This window comes from Phyllostomus hastatus, unplaced genomic scaffold, assembly GCF_019186645.2.
Source record: "Phyllostomus hastatus isolate PE091 unplaced genomic scaffold, TTU_PhHast_1.1 phas_contig_137, whole genome shotgun sequence".
Lineage (NCBI taxonomy): Eukaryota > Metazoa > Chordata > Mammalia > Chiroptera > Phyllostomidae > Phyllostomus > Phyllostomus hastatus.
Window position 1 is genome coordinate 12,473,129 of NW_025333583.1, and position 17,348 is coordinate 12,490,476.

Here is a 17,348-nt window from a genome sequence, read left to right on the forward strand (position 1 = left end):
AGTCTTAAAATTTTTACAACAGCTATAAGCAGATTCTTTCACTGTTCTGATAAGCAATGTGGAAACAGGCTAGGAGCAAACCACTTCAACCATAAATGACTGCAGGAGCACCACAATTTAGACATGGCAATGAAGTCTCAAAGGCATCAATAAAACATCAAGAATCCTACCAGCTCACTGGAAGTTCATGAAGTTTAAATATGGTCTTCAGCCTGTAGCCAAGTTTTTCTGGAAAATTATTTTCTTTACGTGAATACAGATTTGGATTCGGTGGCATATCCGTAGGAAATTCTGTATCCTAGAGAAAAAAAATAAAGCAAGCAAGAGCTCCATGTAAAACAGCCACATCACTGTATACATTAATATTATCTTATTTAATATTATATTACAACATAAACATTATTATTATATTACTTCAGGACTTACCTTAAGTCCTTCATTTTCTAGTTTCTTTTTGAGAAAATATGCAGAAGAGGTAAAATTTTAAATAAGGCACATATTTATTTCCACAAATAACATTCCCTTAGTAAATTACAAAGAAGCACAACACAGTGCTGTCTCATTATTCAATTGTCCTTTTACAATACATTTCTAACACCAACAGTAATGTTAACAAAATCTGTGACTATTCTTATACTCTATTTGTACTCTATAAACGGCAAACAAAAACCACTTTCATCGGTTAACCAGATAACAGCAATTGCTAATTGATTAATTATGATTTTCTTCTTTTAAATCTGAGGACACAGGGCCATCCTAAAGGCAGTTATTGAGAGTAAAAGATTTCCATCATAATCATTTTAAATCTCACATGCATTAGAATCTGTGTGTGCCGTGTGCTGGCCAACTCCCTCACCACCAAGCAAACTCTAAATATAGAGAACAAAGATCGTGTTCAGTCCATCAGAAAGTAGTTTCTCCTCAGTGAGATCTCCTCAGAAGACATGGTATAAATGGGCACTTAATTAACACTTACTGATGGATGACTTAATTGTTCAACTCTACAAAAAAAGGAAGTACTCAATCCTCTTGCATTTAATGCTTTAAAATCACTTTTAGAGAGGGAGGCATATCAAAAATTCAGGGAGGGTTGGGCAGGGGAGAGCCATGAGGAAAAATTGGAACAACTGTAATTGAACAACAATAAAAAAACTTATAAGTGGTACTTTATCCAAACATTGCTCTAGGCATGGGGAATCTACCAATCAACCAAGCAGATAAAAAATCTTGCCCTCATGGAGATTGAATTGCAATAGAGTCTTTAATAAATCCTCAGAGTTGGAAAAATGTATAAATAAATTATTTTTTCTAATTAACAAAGTAATAGATATTCATACATAAATTCCATGTTTTTCATAATGTTACAAAGAAAAAATTAAAAGCAATCTTGTTCTCACCATCCAGGTGTAATTATTAATAACCCTTTGGTTTAATAATTTATCTGCCTCTTTTTCTCAATTTTAACAAAATTGAGATCATGCTGTTATGCAACCTCCAGTTGTATAGCATTGTACTACTACTGCATTTGCACATTACTTACTCTGCTTCAGAGAAATGATAAACGCCATACTTTATTTAACAGTCAATATTTTTGTTTCCCTTATAATTCCCTTATATCAATCTATAAACAATTTTCTTTCTATAAATCTGCACTTCACTGATTATATCCTTAGAGCACGGTTCTAGAAATATAAATAAATAATTCAAATAAAATAAATACTTAACAAACATGGATTGCTCTTCAGAAATTTCACAAATTTAGGCTCCTGTCATCCATTTATTACTGTGTGCGTTTCACCACATCTTTGTTAAGTGTGCATATGGGCATGCGTGCACACACTCATATTTAAAGCAATCCACTCAGTAATTATTTGACTAATATTTATTATTGAGTGTCTATTTCACAACAGGAACTGGTTTCAGCTCTTTCAAAATACCACTGGAAAAAAATACAGACAAAATTCCAATAAAAATAATACACATAAATTGTATCTATAAGGTAAGACCTCAGTGGGAAAATTGTTGCTAATTCATATGTAAAACTATATGCATTTATGTTTCTTAAAGTAAGTTAAACTTTTTCTGTATTTCTTTTCTTTTTGTGCTTCATTTTTCTGCATATGTATGCCTTTGGCCCCATTTTTATTTTTGTGATGATACTTCATTGTAATAATATAGCTTGGGTTGCAAATGGAGGGAGGCTAAATTATAATAATAAATACAGCAAGGTGGATCAGAATCTAGTCATACAATTTTTGACTACATGAAAATACCTAGAACCATAAACTTATTTTCTACAGCAATTTCCACAAGTACTATTAAACCAATCATTATATAAAATGAATACAACAGGCATTCAACAAAATCTACTGAACCAGGTTTGATAAAACCTAATCAACTACAACCTAATATAGTGTAGGTGATAAGAATATAGGAAATATCATAATAACTGAACAACCACTTAAAAGATGATATACAAGATCAGCAAAGGCCTGCTAATAGCAATCTTATCTAAACATAAATGTGCTGGCAGAGGGAAAACAGAAGACCTCTTATATCACCCAGCCTATGTACTGAAACAGTCCAGCAGACAAAAGCCAATAAATGGGCAGGCAGGATCACCAAGGTGAACAGGGTGTGCATACGTAAGGAAATGCGTAGTGAATAGAGGGAGTACAATAAGTCTTAAACAGTTCTTCCAAACTACATAATCATTACCATTTCTTTGTACTGATAAGGTACAATTGGAGGACAAAGCTAAGCTCTCAATAATATGCTGTGCTAGGTTAGTGTTTTGCAACTCTGACTACACACTGAAATCACCAGGCAGCTTTTAAAAAAATACCAATATCACTGGGTTCCTATCCCCAGACCAATTAAGTAATAATTTATGAGGGTGAGGCACTGACATTTATTTTAAAGCTTCATGTGTGAAATAAAAGTCAAGATTGAGAATCCTGGCTTTCCCTAGTGATTCAGCTATACTGCATCCCAGTATGTAAATTTACTCAAGCTCTTTTACAAACTTTCTGAGCTGTATTTTCCTATCTGTAAATTACAACCCAAATCATGCCTGATCCATAGGTTGTTGCGGAGAATTAAGTGAGATAATTTCCGTAAAGCCCTCATCTCATGCTTGGCACTTAATAAACCTTTAATAAACACTAGCTATTTCTACGGATACTTTTACTATCACTGCAGTAAGTACCACATGTTAATTTCAAACACTTAGTACATTTATTGAGTTATTTTATACTTTATTTATTTATTATAATATATTCTATCTTAATCAAATTCCACACTTAATATTCTCCTGGGATATTGATTAAAGCAGACATGAACAAGATCTCACCTGTCAGAAGTCCCAAATCTAGCTAACTGATAGTTATCTCTATTTGTCCCAGGATCGATAATAAAAAGAATGCTGGCTTCACTGGTCAGTTGGGATTAAATACAGTCTTGCTGTTTATATTAAAAGAATGAAAGGGCTGAGGGGTACCTTTCTCTCCACTTCAGTGATGCACCACTCCTGTGTCATCCTGACTGAGAAGCCAACTATCAATTTAGCCTCCTTTCCCCTAAGTTTCTTGGGTAACTGGGTTTCTCCCAGACCCTCTATCCATGCCGTTGAACTCACATCTGCTTCTCTATCTTGTTCTTTGCTTTCCATTGAGCTAACATTCATGGGACCTACCCAGACCAATTTAGAAAGTTCAAAATTATTCACTGAAGCATTCACTGAACACTTGTATGTCTACTCTATGTCAGACATGATGGTAGTACTGGTCCACAGACCACAAATATAATTAGAATACACCCCTTCCATTCCAAGGACTCAGTCTTGTGAAGAAACAGCGTAAGCCAAAAAAAAAAAACAAAAAAACACATCAATGATTAATGCTGGAGTAGAAATATGCAGAAGATATTAAGGTTAAAAAATGAGCAATAAAACTACTGAAATGGAATAGATAAAAGTATCAATAATTTCCTAATCTGCAGTCCTTTATGATATTAGATATTAAAAACAATCTAACAGTGCATCCATATATTGATTTTTAAAATTATAGCACTATTCTTATATACTCCATTAAATCGAACAAGGTGTATGCGGGGCTGATACAACCCTAGTGCACCAGCATGCTCTTTTCAGTTGTTAAAATACCAAAAGATATTCACATTACTCAGAAAACAGCCAATATCCTGAGCACATTCTCTGCGCCCTTCTCACTCCCACCACCCAGTCCTTTCTTTGGGCATCCACCCCTCCTCTGATTTGCTCACCACTGCACCATAAGTCGGGGAATTCCTGGCAGACCTGGGCCTCCAGGACCTTTCCCCCACCAAACATTCAGCATACACACTGATTACACCTGTCGCATATTGGTCAGTGCCCACACTAAAATGGTTGTTAAATATTTTGAGTATCCCTCTGAATGTCTATGTACTTATAGAGAATTATCTCTATAAATGTTACTAACTTTAAAAAGAAATATACAGAATAGATATAAACAAAATTATTTCATTTTTATAAAATAAAAAGGACCTACATATGTAAATGTTTACATATATGTATACACTTTTAGAAAATATTTTTAGAAAAAGAAGATTTTTACAGTGGTCATCAATGGATGTAATAAACGAATCTGACGAAAGGAAAGAGAATTAATTACTTTTTATATCATAGCTTCCTTTACCTTTGAATATTTTACCATATGTATGCATTATTTTTTTCTTGCTTTCAAGTAAAGTAATATATGTAAGGAAACTAACCCTGAACATATTAAATATTATCAATTTGTATAGAGCTTGTATTTTCAAACCATGGTTTAATTAGATATGACACAGTTAAAAGCCTAGGTTTAAATGACAATTCAAAATAAAACAAGTTTGGTATGTATAACAGAGGCTATTAAGACCTCTTCTACATTTCCCAGCCTTCCTTGCAGTTAAACTAAGTTAAAGTGATCGGGTTCTAAAAGCAGAATGTGAACAGAAATAATGTAAGCCACCTCCAGCCTTAGACATTAAACGGCCCAACATTGCTCACCATTTCTCTTCCTCCATCACCATGACTTTAAAGAGCTATGTGCTGGACAGTGTAGCTACAAAGTGGCTGCCCATATTCCTGAGTCACTCAGTAGAGGACAGCCACACAGAGGAGTCACACCACCGCCAAGTTAAGAATGAACCTTTGCTGCAAAAACACTTCAGGTTTGGGGCTTTATCTCTTGCACCAGCTAATACCGTTTACACTGACCAGTACTGTTGGGAAATGATGATTAATCATTGGCCATTTCTTTAAAAAATACAAGGTTAAAGATAAATGTTTTCAGATAGACACTGAATTAAATGACTACATTAAAACAAATTTTAATGTGGTTGTTCTCTCCTTGTCCTAAGTCCCCATGTGAAGAGGAAATTACCAGAAACAGAAAAGTTTTGTTCAGGCTCTGTGCCCTCATTATTCCATTCCTCACTCCAGTGGTCTACTGCCTACTGACAAACTGCATGCATCACTACCTAGGAATGACAGACAGCTGACATTATCAACAAGACTTGATTGAGCAAACTGACATTTACAGTCTAAGTGTGAAAACGAGAGTGAGCCAAGGAAAGTCTTCCTTATGCTTTTGTTCCATTTCTTGACCTTTATGCTCATTTACATGATCGTGGCCTTAGATTGCCATGAGAAGAATTATACCTAAAAATGTTATTTTCATTTGTATTAATGGAAAAATACAATAAAAATAAATTTAAAAAAAATGTAAAAAGAGACAAAAAATGTTTGATATAATACACCTAAAGTATCTAATTATTCTTTACAGTTTCTACTCTATATGATTATATCAAGCAACGTAGTTTTAATGCATTCTAAAGGTATCACTGAGTCATTCTTTGACCCATATCATATTAGGCTAAAGCAAAAAGACTAATAAAATGTACACTCAATAAACTATTACCGGGAAATCCTGTAGTTCATTATACTTTTAAAGTACATTTATAGACTAATCTGCTTATTTGTTCCACAAATTAATAGAACAGACATAAAAATTTGCTTAATTTAAACACATAGGGAATGACAAATAGATTTATAATGTCTCTCACTAGATTTCTAATGCATGTCTCTGTCTCGGGTGTGACCCCCATGTTGTTGGGCTCATTGGAGGTTTACATCTACATTTTTGATGACTGAAGTCTCCAGAAGACTCAACATGGATTATTCAATGGAAGTTGTGAAAACTGGTTTAACTACTTGGGAGGAAAAGGTAGACTATTGCATCTTATCCTGCTCTAAAATTAATCCCAGACAGAGTTCCATGTTTTTCAAAAACAGAAAATCATAAGAGAAAGAGAAAGTACATATAAGTAAATAGTTATATGATATTAAAATATGGAAGCCCTTTCTAATCATAATATTAAAAAAGAAATTGTGAGGAAAGTGATATTTGATTATATATTTTTAAACTTATAAAAAATTGCAAGGAAAATGCTGGTATGTTAAAATAGTATTATAATTATATATAAAGAGATTTTAAAATAAATCATGAAAAAATTAACTCTGTAGAAGATACAGAGGTTATGGATACACAATTCACCCATAAAGTAGTAAACAGGTAAAAACATACAATCTCACTAATAATGAATACAAAAATAACACACGACATGTTATTTATTTGAAAATTGGTAAACTACATTTTTCAGTGAGGAAGTTGGTGAAGGGCATTAATACAGGTATTCTCATACACTGTGAGTGGTAATATGAATTAATATAAACTTTAAATAAATTTGGTCTTATATACCAACCATATTAAAAAATGACTGAACACCTTCTATTAGCAAGTCTATTTCTAAAAATGTGGTCTAAGAAAATGCTCAGACCAATGTGTTAGGACGTGTGTATATCTATGGACCATTACTTATTATAGTGAGGTACTTAAAACTCCTAAATTCCAATAAAAAGGATTAATTGAATTTTAGAACAGCATTCATCCATGCAATGAGACCACTATTTAGCTGACACTATTATATTCACAAAGAATACTTACAGACAAAATATATAAATATTATAGAGTACATATGTGTGCTATATCTAAATACACACACATACATAAATGTGCAATTAGAAGGAAGTGTGAGAATACTAACAATAACTAACTGTATGCTTTTTATTTTATTTTGTATTTATTTTTGCATTTTCAAACACAGCTGGGTGGTGCACCCTCCAGTTTCTCCAGAAGCCATCCTCTGGCAGCCCCCATAGCACCCAGGGGCCTAAGCAGATGCTAATCAAAACCCAAGCAGGATTCAAGGAGGTCGAGGGATCACTCACACAGTATCTAGCTATTGTTTATGTGTAGCTGTTAAAATACAGCTGTTTATCTCCCTAATGGTATTAAAACAGGTCAGCTCACTATTGGCAGAAAATGGTTATAACATTTCTTTAAATTCTATTGGATGCAAACATATAAACAATTGGAATATGACAAAAGTCAATGAACTGGGCATTTGCCAGTGACATGAATCTATGTTTGTAAAATAAGGCAATTCTCCACTAGCAGTTTTATTTGAAAATGAACACTTTCTAATCTGTATTAATTAAGCTCACTTAGCAATATATATACTAAAATTGACAGATATGGGAATTTCAATGACTTTTGGATTATATCTGTATTACACAATGGCTTTTACTTAAAATAGACAATTGTGTAAACTCTATGAAGTAGAAACCAAGAGTAAGTCTTACAAAGTTTAAATTTGCCTGAAGATGTATCTGACTGGCTGGAAATTGCTGAATTGATAACTTGTCCAGTTGCACTCTCTGCCTAATATATTCTCTGGCTGGTGAGCTTCCAAAATTAAGAATAAGCACGCATTTTTGTAATTGAAATTGCAACACTTAGCTCAGCTATTTATCCTGAGTTTAATGATATTAAATTAATAAGTACAATTTAATAAAAACTTAAGTCACCCAATTACTCATTTTGATAAAGCTTGGTATGCAATAATGCAAATATCTAAAAAGTATCAATTATATATTACATGTAAAATAATGCTACATAATAAATTACAACTTCTGTTTAACACTATTATAATCACATAAAAGTATGGCAAACTCAAAAATATTCAAGGAGAGGGTGAATGAAATGAAGAGACTGAAAGCGGAAAGCACAGGAAAGCCCTGAAAATTGCACTAGAGTGATGGAACAAGGAACACTTCTGTCAGCGGCAGGTGCTGAAGCAGCGTAGGCAATGCCTTATGCACGAGTCAATAATGGAGCAGCTTTTCTAACTGGTGGCCCTGTTTTCAACAGATTTACTAAGTCAGGGATTCCTACTTTCATCAACTGGAGTTATGGCATTACTCAGGAAACATCAAAGATTTGCTAATTAGTTTTATGAGTAGACAGTATGGGTAATTATTGATATCTGTCCTCACTAGTTTTATCTGCACCCATTCCTCAATGAAAATACAAAACTTTGTTGTAGCAAGGATACATTATTTGCATTAGTGGCTAAGGAGTCAGGCCTGATAGTTCTGCCCCATCCAATCAGCATCGGCTTGCTTTCCATGTCCAGATACAAATGCAAGCTTGTGCCTAAAGCGATAACATCTTAGCTAACAGAAGCTCACTGTCTGGATATTCACGAGGATGATCTGTTTGTGGCTTGGCAACTTATGATGTCATGAAGATTCACAATAAAATAACTAACTCTTACTTTGAGTTACTTGAGGTACTTGCTATTAATGGTATCTTCTGCAATATTTATCTTCTTTTTGTTAATACATGCTTCAGTGATCCTCCTTGTCTTTGAATTTTAAAGAAAGATGTAGTTGTGACTATGTAGAGCAGGGTCAGACATTCAAAAGCAAAGTATCAAGAATATAACCCAAATGAATTAATTAGGTGGCATTGAAAGGTATATATATTTCTACATTTAATATATAGGTAAATTCACCACTTCAAAGATACATAGAAATAAGCTTATCTCTCTTTTTTAGTAAACATGTAACTTTTTTGCTCCCTCTTTACTCAATGTTTCCCTTTCAGCAAAGACATGAGCATAATATACAATGAACTTTTACCTTGACTCTACTGTAAGAAAAAGCGGAGAGGACATATGAAGATGAGTCCAGTGCATGTGGGTGTGGGTCTCAGTTAGGAATGACTGAATACAACCTGCCCAGCTGAACTACATTTTATATCATGTATTACCTGCACAGTTCTATGCACTCTACTTAATGTAAACTATTGTCATAACCCATGCCAAAAGTCTGTCAATTCTCTGAAAGTGGCCTTGAGGAGCCTGTGGTAAGATAACAGTGGTCAGTATCTTTAAATCTGCACAACAGAATGCTTTTTCTTCTTATTCATTTGTTGTAGATTTCACTATCAAATTTATGTATTAATAAGAATCTGAAGTTTTTAATACTTTTTCAGCATTTACCAAAGTCTAATTCATAACAAGATGAGCTGATGTTAGCCATCAATTTCTCTGGCCTTTCTGGGCATTGTCACTCAATTGAATTTAGTCACCAGAAGTCTACATACATGGACCTGCCCCTTAGAAACTGAACTTATCCAGAGTCTATAATCACCCTTCTTTTCAATGTTCCACATCTAAGCCTGTAGCATTTTTTGTCCATGTCTAAGGTTTACCCTAAAGGGTTGTCCAACCTGTGGCCTGCGAACATTCAGCCCAGGATGGCTGTGAATGTGGCCCAACACAAAATCATAAATTTACTTAAAACATTATGAGATTTTTTTGTGACTACATGTTACAATGTATTGAATGTGTGGCCCAAGACAACTCTTCTCCCAGTGTGGCACAGAAATGCCAAGAGGTTGGATACCCTTGCAAGTATACAAAGTCCCTTGAGAAGGTATCCAGCCATGTAATATGAAAAATAGAGACATTTATTGAAGAAGATACAAGATACAGGAAACACTGTACATAAAACAATGATACCTCAGTCCCCTTCAAAGTAGGCACCTGGAGACTTCACACAGTTCTCCCAATTGCCATCAGCCACTCCATTGTATTTTCCTGAATCTCACTGACAGTCTGAAATCCCTTCCCTTTCAAATGTGATTTTAGTTTTGGTAAATGCAAGAAGTCACAAGGTGCTGAATCAGAGCTGTGTGGGGGCAGAGTCACCTAGGTGATTTGATGTTTCACAAAAAAACCTATGCAAGAGACATGATGCATGACCAGGTGCATTGTGGTGGTGAAGCTGCCAATCACCAGCTGCCCATGGCTGTGGCCTTCTGAATCATCCGAAAAGTTTCTGCAGAGGAATGTTCAAGCTTAACACAAAATTTGTTGCAGATTCGCTGCTCCACGCACTCAGTCATTTTGAATGCAACAGCTACACATGCTCACTCAATGGTGTCTACCATCCCCACTGACTAGTACGGTGAAGTCATCATTGTTCACACATGCGCATTCCAGTCTACTCTCCCTGGCTGCCAGGCTACATCAATGGCACAAACTGTTCTCACTATATTAATAACAGCTGGGCTTTTTCCAGATTGGTCTCATATGCTGGCTTTGTCTAACTCTACTTAGATGTTCCATTTCTAAGGTGCCTCACTATCTAACACTAAACATTTCTTTTTTATCTTTCACCTAAATCAATTTCACTTTTTGAATTCATGATCTTAATGGCACTACCTTCACTTAGAAGCCTGAAATTTGGCATTACTCTAATATTTGTAGAACCACATTTTAAAAAGTTCATTTTCCCTGTGTATTTACTTGTTCTTTTCTTAATACAGGTTTCCATCATTTTCCATAAACGGTTTCTGTAGCCTCCAACATGTCTCCTTGCTTAAGGAATCCCCCACATAATATGACATTATTAAGATATAGATATAGATGATATATATATTTATACTCATATAGATATAGATATACATATTTATACTCATACGTCATTTGATGGCAATACATCATTTTATCATATATCATTTGATGCCATCAAATGACTCCCTATTTTTCACAAGGTCAAGTTTAAACTCCTATGATAATAGATCACTCATGGGGACGACCCCAGCCTCCCTCTCTAACTTCACCTTCCACTGCTTCTCTAAATACAAAGCCATGCCACATTATCCCCTTTGCTGAGCAACCCCTGCTATCAACGAGAAGTGAACATATTACAGAATATCACAACAGTGTCATTGCATAGTCCTTCCATTCTTATATAAGCTAGGAGAAGACAAGCATAGCATGTTAATCACTTTTGTCTCTCTAGCATAGCGTCTCACACATAATAGACACTCCATAAATGCCTAGTTAGTAAACAAATAGCCTTCCCCAAAGTCTATGTGTTGTCCATATCTTATTTGTGGAACAGAGCTGATATATTCTTCTGAGGTAGAAATGGTGTAAAAATAACTATAATTTATATTGTTGTACATGGACTTACCTAGGAATTTTATTTCCCTAATTCAATCAGTAGGTGGTAAATCCTACATGAGACTGGCAGGAAGCACTATTTATTTTGCACTATGGAATGATAATGAGTGTTAAAGATTTAGTGACTCTAAAAATGCAACTACTGATTTACAATGACTAACAGTAACACTATGTAAATGTGAATTTGAAGCCATTATATATTTATATTTTAGTAAAAACCTTTCAGAGACTCTGATTCCAATTCTGTTTTTTGACTTGCAGTTATATACACATATGCCACACTTACTGTGCATTTGTAACAAAATCAAAGATTATGCAGCAATAATTCAAAATAATCTGTGTTTCAGGTTCAAACATTGGTCTTCTGGTCAAAATTAGCTTAATCACTTTGCCAAAGTTTGCTTCATTCCTGCTAGAGTGTCCCTGCAACATCAGCAGGCACACACGAGGGAGTAAATAAAGCACATTTCATCTACAGCCAGATAATTCTGGGCAGAGTGTGAGAACAAGGAAGGAGCAGGTTCCCTGGTACAGGTCTGTCATGACACAATAATTAGGCTTGTTCTAGGAATATAGACCAACTAATCTCAAGATCTAGGGAACCACAGTCTTGTAAATAGATAAGGACATTTGAACAAGATAGAAACAAATAACATGCATTAATCTAAAAAAAGAATTTAGACTCTAGGAAAATCAAAACCTGGTACTGCAGGTATTTTTAGAGGCAGACAGAGTATGTGAATGGGAAACCCAAACGCAAGTGAAAACAGGTAACAGATGGCATAGGCAGGGGAAGCTGGATGCACTGGGAAGGTGAATGGTAGAAGGCCACGAAGGAAGAGGAAGACTAGGCAAAACAACTGGATTTTTCAAGACAATGGAGGCACCAAAGTTTCCTGGCAAAATGGGATTTAAAATAATGCATCACATTTCAACAAAATATACTATTTTAAATAATTCAATAGGTGATACATGCTAAATATACATAAAAATATAAGCTTATATATAGTTCTCCTCAAAGAAAAGAGAGTTTCAGTAATGATGAATGAGATCATGTGAAACAAGCCTTCTGCTGAAAAGAACTGGAAAATGTAACCCAGATACATATTTTTAAAATGTGTTTTGAAAGTGTCAGGGAATTTAACAATGTAGTGGGTAATAATGGGTCAAGGTCCAAGAAAGAAGAGACACACATGGAGGTAAACCTGATTTGGAGTTCATTTTCCCCCCACACTTTGGCAGCTGTCAGACAATTCTGACAGAGGCGGCTAAGAAACTGAAACAAGAAGTTTTTAAATTAGAGCACAGCGCTGAGCCAAAGTATGGGTTCTGGTAAACAGGCCAGGCTTTGGATTGAAATTCTGAAAAATACAAGGGAACCAGAAACAGACTTCACCTTCCAAAGACAAAGCTAAAGTTCAAATCATCTAATCACTACTTGGAATAAGATGATATGCAATTGATAATGCTTCCAGCACAGCTACCTGCAGAATGTCAGCATAAACCCCCTTTGGAAGAAGATAGCATATATCACTCTTGGGCCTCAGATTAGATTTCTATTTAAAAATTAGTACTCAAAAAACAAAAACAAAACAAATAAACAAACACAAGCATATGAAATTCAAGACAATGTCATCAAAACCCAAGAGAAATGATGCACATTAGAAGCTTAGCCACGTGGAATGGAGGTGATGAAGAAATCAGCCACAGAAGTTTATCCAAAAGGGAATCAGAAGGCTGATCCCAAGGAAACAACATCCTGGCTGACAGCCTGGCTGACTTAGGAAGAGTAAGAAGATTAGAGAAATGATAGATAGATGTGTAGACATAGACATAGACATAGACATAGATATGTAGATGTAGATATAGATATAGATATAGATAACAAAAGAGGGAAAGTCTATAAAAATGTAAATTGGAGTCCTAAATAGGAATAGAAAGTGGTGGAAGATCTATATTTGGGCAGACAATGGCTGAGAATTTCCCAAGCTAATAAATGGTATGGAGCCACAACTTCAAAGAGCATGACAACCCACGTGAAGCATAAATAAAAATAAAACCATAACCATTTCAAAATATAGTGGATGAAAATCAAAGAATAAGAGACAATCTTTAAAGAAGCCAGAGGAAAATAAAGACATATTATATTCAAAGGAGGAAGAGTAAGAATTACAGCCAACTTCAAAAAAACAAACAAACAAAAAACGAGGGAAGGCAGATGATGACTGAACAGTATCTCAAAGTGATGAAAAATATTTGCCATCCTGGAATTGTCTGCTCAATGAAATAATATTTCAAAACTGGGAGCAAATAAAGGCATTTTTTAAATAAATCAACTGAGAGAAATGTTCATGTGTAGCCAACATTTTTAAAAATATTTTTAACTTTCTTTAATTAGAAGGCAATTGATCTCAGATGGAAACTCAGTGATGTATGAAGTAATGATTAGAAATAAAATAGGTAAATATTTAGTACATCTAAAGAAATTGACCTGATTACCAATAATAATGAAGTCTTACATACTTTAGAATATATGCAAATAAAGGTATTTGCCAACAGTAGAATAGTAAAAATGTAAAGGGAATAAATGAAATTGTTAACATCATGGGAAACAGTGAAACTTTTAACATGTACTGATATCTGATGAGCAAAGGATTCAGGTAGTAATCTCCAGTGTGTCTGCTAAACATTACCAAGCAAACAGAGAAGAAAACTTTGAACAATAATTATCGATTAGTAAAAATGAGGGGGGCATAAAGAAGAAAAAAGGAATATAAAACAAGAAGAAAGAATAGAAATAAAATCAGAGAGTAAATTTATCTCAATATATTATCTAATTACATCAACTATCAATAGGTTAAATGCCATATTCAAAATAAATAGACTGTCAGACAGAAAGCAAAAGAAGTCAGGCATATGCTGTTTAAAATACAAAACTAAAATATTTAGAGACAAAAACAATGATAGTAAAAAAAATTTTTTTACCAAGCGTGCACCTAAAAGAAATCCAATATGGTGACAATAATATAAGAAGACTTTAATAAAAAATGTCTAAAACCTGTTAAAGAAATATCAATGGTATTAATAAATTTAACTCATTGGGGAAATATAAGAATTCTAAGATTTCTGCACATTGCTTCAAAATACTAAATTCAAAAGTTTAAAGAATAATGATGCTCATGACAGCATCTCACAATATTTCTTCCAAAAATAATAGAGAAGGGCACAAAAAAAACAAAAAACCACAAAAATCAAACCTTCAACATAGTCTGCCCAAGCTTAAACATACTTATAATAGGATCAAAAATGCCAAATTCCAACCAGCAATCACTCAGACTTCCCCCGTGCTGCAAACCTTCATGGACAGCAAGAGCAAGATGAAAAAGGCAGAGAGAAGAGTGCAGGAAGGCAAGAGCAACCATCTATAGAAAGAGTAAAAAGTCCATCTTATATAATAAAATTGTTTCCTGGAGGAGGATTGGGATTACAGAGGAGGGTTTTAGAAAAATGTGCCACTTTAAAATGTGCAACTCTCAGTGGTAATCTTCAAAAGGCATAGTTTCTGAGGGGAGGCAGGGAGGGTTGGAATAAAAAGAGCCAGAAAGAGAGGGAGCTGTGGCCTCTGGCAGATGAACAGTGTAAAGGAAAACAATGCAAGGTGCAAAATTTAGGACCCTACAAATGAAGAAAACCAAAACATCAAATGACACACACCCCTACCCGCAATCAGGAAAAAAAAAATTCTTTTAAAGTACTAGATTTGATACATAGACATAAAAGGACATTTGTGATTTAAAATCTTGGAAACAACCACAAATCAATAAAAATGAATAGAAGAAAAAAATCCACCAGGGCTATTACAAAGAAGAAGAAAAAAAAAAAGAAAAATTGGTCTCATCTGAACTGATAAAAATTTCCCAACAAAAAGAGTCAAGAAGAAGAAAACTATAAAATGCAAGTCAAAACTAAACTAAATACACTCAAAGAAGCACTTGAGGAAAAAACATCTTGGATTAGAACTTCAAAAATTAAAAACAGAATGAACAAAAAAGGGAAGAAACAGAAAGAGTTGACTGAACTCAAGACAGGAATGAAAGAAAAGACAAAATTATCTCAGAAATAAAAAATAAATTTCAAAATACCTAAGGGAAAATAGTTCAAATGAAAATATGTTATGGAACACTAAAGAAAGGTAAAAGCAATCAAGGTAATGAAAATGAGAAGGTACAGTTGACCCATGAATTACAAGGGGAATAAGAATGCCAACCATCGGCCCAGCTGTAAATCCCAGTATAACTTTTGACTCTGCAAAACCTTAACTAATAGCTCAGTGTTGATTTACCAATAACATAAATAGTGGATTAACATATATTTTGTATGTTATATGTATTATATGCTGTAGTCTTTCAATAAAGTAAACTAAAGAAAATGTTATTAAGAAAATCATGAGGAAAACAAAATACATTCACAATATTTACTTTTAAAATATTCATATAAATGGATGCACACAGTTCATACCTGTGTTCAAGGGTCATCTATAGTACAAATTTTGAAACAATGTAAGAGAAATGGAAGACAGATGTAAAAAACAGCATCTGCATAATAGTCTCTAGAGAAGTAAAGCGAAATAATGGGACAGAGATAATATGTAAAACCAAAATTCATGACAACTTTCCATAAATCTACAAAAGACTTAAACCATCTCACCTTTATGTGGAACCTAATCAACAAACAAGCAAGCAAAACATAACCAGAGACATTGAAATTAAGAACTATCTGACAGTAACCGGAGGGGAGGTGGGAAGGGATAAGGGGGGGAAGGGGGAGAGGGTTTTCCAGAACAACTATAAAGGACACAAGGACAAAACCAAGGTGTGGTGGAATCAGGGGAGGGAGGTTGGGATGGCTGGGGTGGTAGGGATTGGTGGGGGGTAAATGCACACAACTGTAATTGAACAATAGTAAAATAACTTTAAAAATAAAATAATAAGTAAAATAAAAAGCGTTAAACTTACATATTAAAAGAAGTCCATGAAAACTGTGCAATAACCTAGAATATCAACTCTGAGGCATATCCCAGTAATACTTCCAAAATATATAATAAAATCTTTAAGGTCTCTAAGAAAAAGATCAAATAACTTACAAAGGAAAAAATTATATAGCACTACCCTTTAAAAATAATTTAAAGAAAGGTATCAGTAAAGCAGCATATTTAACTATAATGATAGATTCAATAAAAGTTAAATGTAAACCAAGAATTTAAGATATGGCTAAACTGCCCTCCAAATATCATGGCTGTGGAAAAACAATTTTAAACACAGAGAAGGATTTAGGGAAGTCTACCCCAATATGCCCTTCCTGAGGAATCTGCTCGAGGGTCGGTTACTCACCCGGCAGTGATTGGAAATGCTTCAGCAAAAGGACTGAGGGTGATAACATTGATGTATAGATTGTAATTGCAAATCTAAAACTAAAATGAGAGTGGGCCAAGAGAAGATGACTAATGCATAAACAGGATGTGTGATGACAAAGTAGAAACAACCACCACCGCACAATGAAGGAAAGAGGAAGAAAGAGGATAATGGAGCAAGTGCACTGGTTGTTGAATAGGCCAGAGGTTCCCAAAGTTTCTCAGTCCATGTCTCCCTTAGTGTCTCGATATTTTTTTCCAGGCAGCCCTAGGCCAGAAGAAATAACTTGCAGTTTGTTTATTAAGCAATTAGGTCCAAACAACTTAATGAGTATTTATGGCTGAACTAAATAGTAGTATATTTTTAAAAAATACACAGAAACTGAAAGAAAATATCTTTCATTGTTAAAGAACAACTATTACTACCAATTACATTATGAGCCCATTGAACCAATCACCACTTCTCAATCCTTTGATCAGATTGGCCCCTACAGCTCTCAATCCGAGTTCCACACTG

At 34.4% G+C, this 17,348-nt stretch overlaps 1 protein-coding gene across 1 annotated transcript in view; it reads right to left on the bottom strand.

Annotated features, from left to right (window-relative positions):
* SPAG16 (sperm associated antigen 16) overlaps positions 1-17,348 on the bottom strand; it is a 734,031-nt gene that overhangs the window by 619,614 nt on the left and 97,069 nt on the right. The window contains exon 11 of the mRNA XM_045853989.1: positions 171-298. Within this exon, the coding sequence (XP_045709945.1) occupies positions 171-298 (128 nt within the window). The remainder of the gene's footprint in view (positions 1-170; positions 299-17,348) is intronic.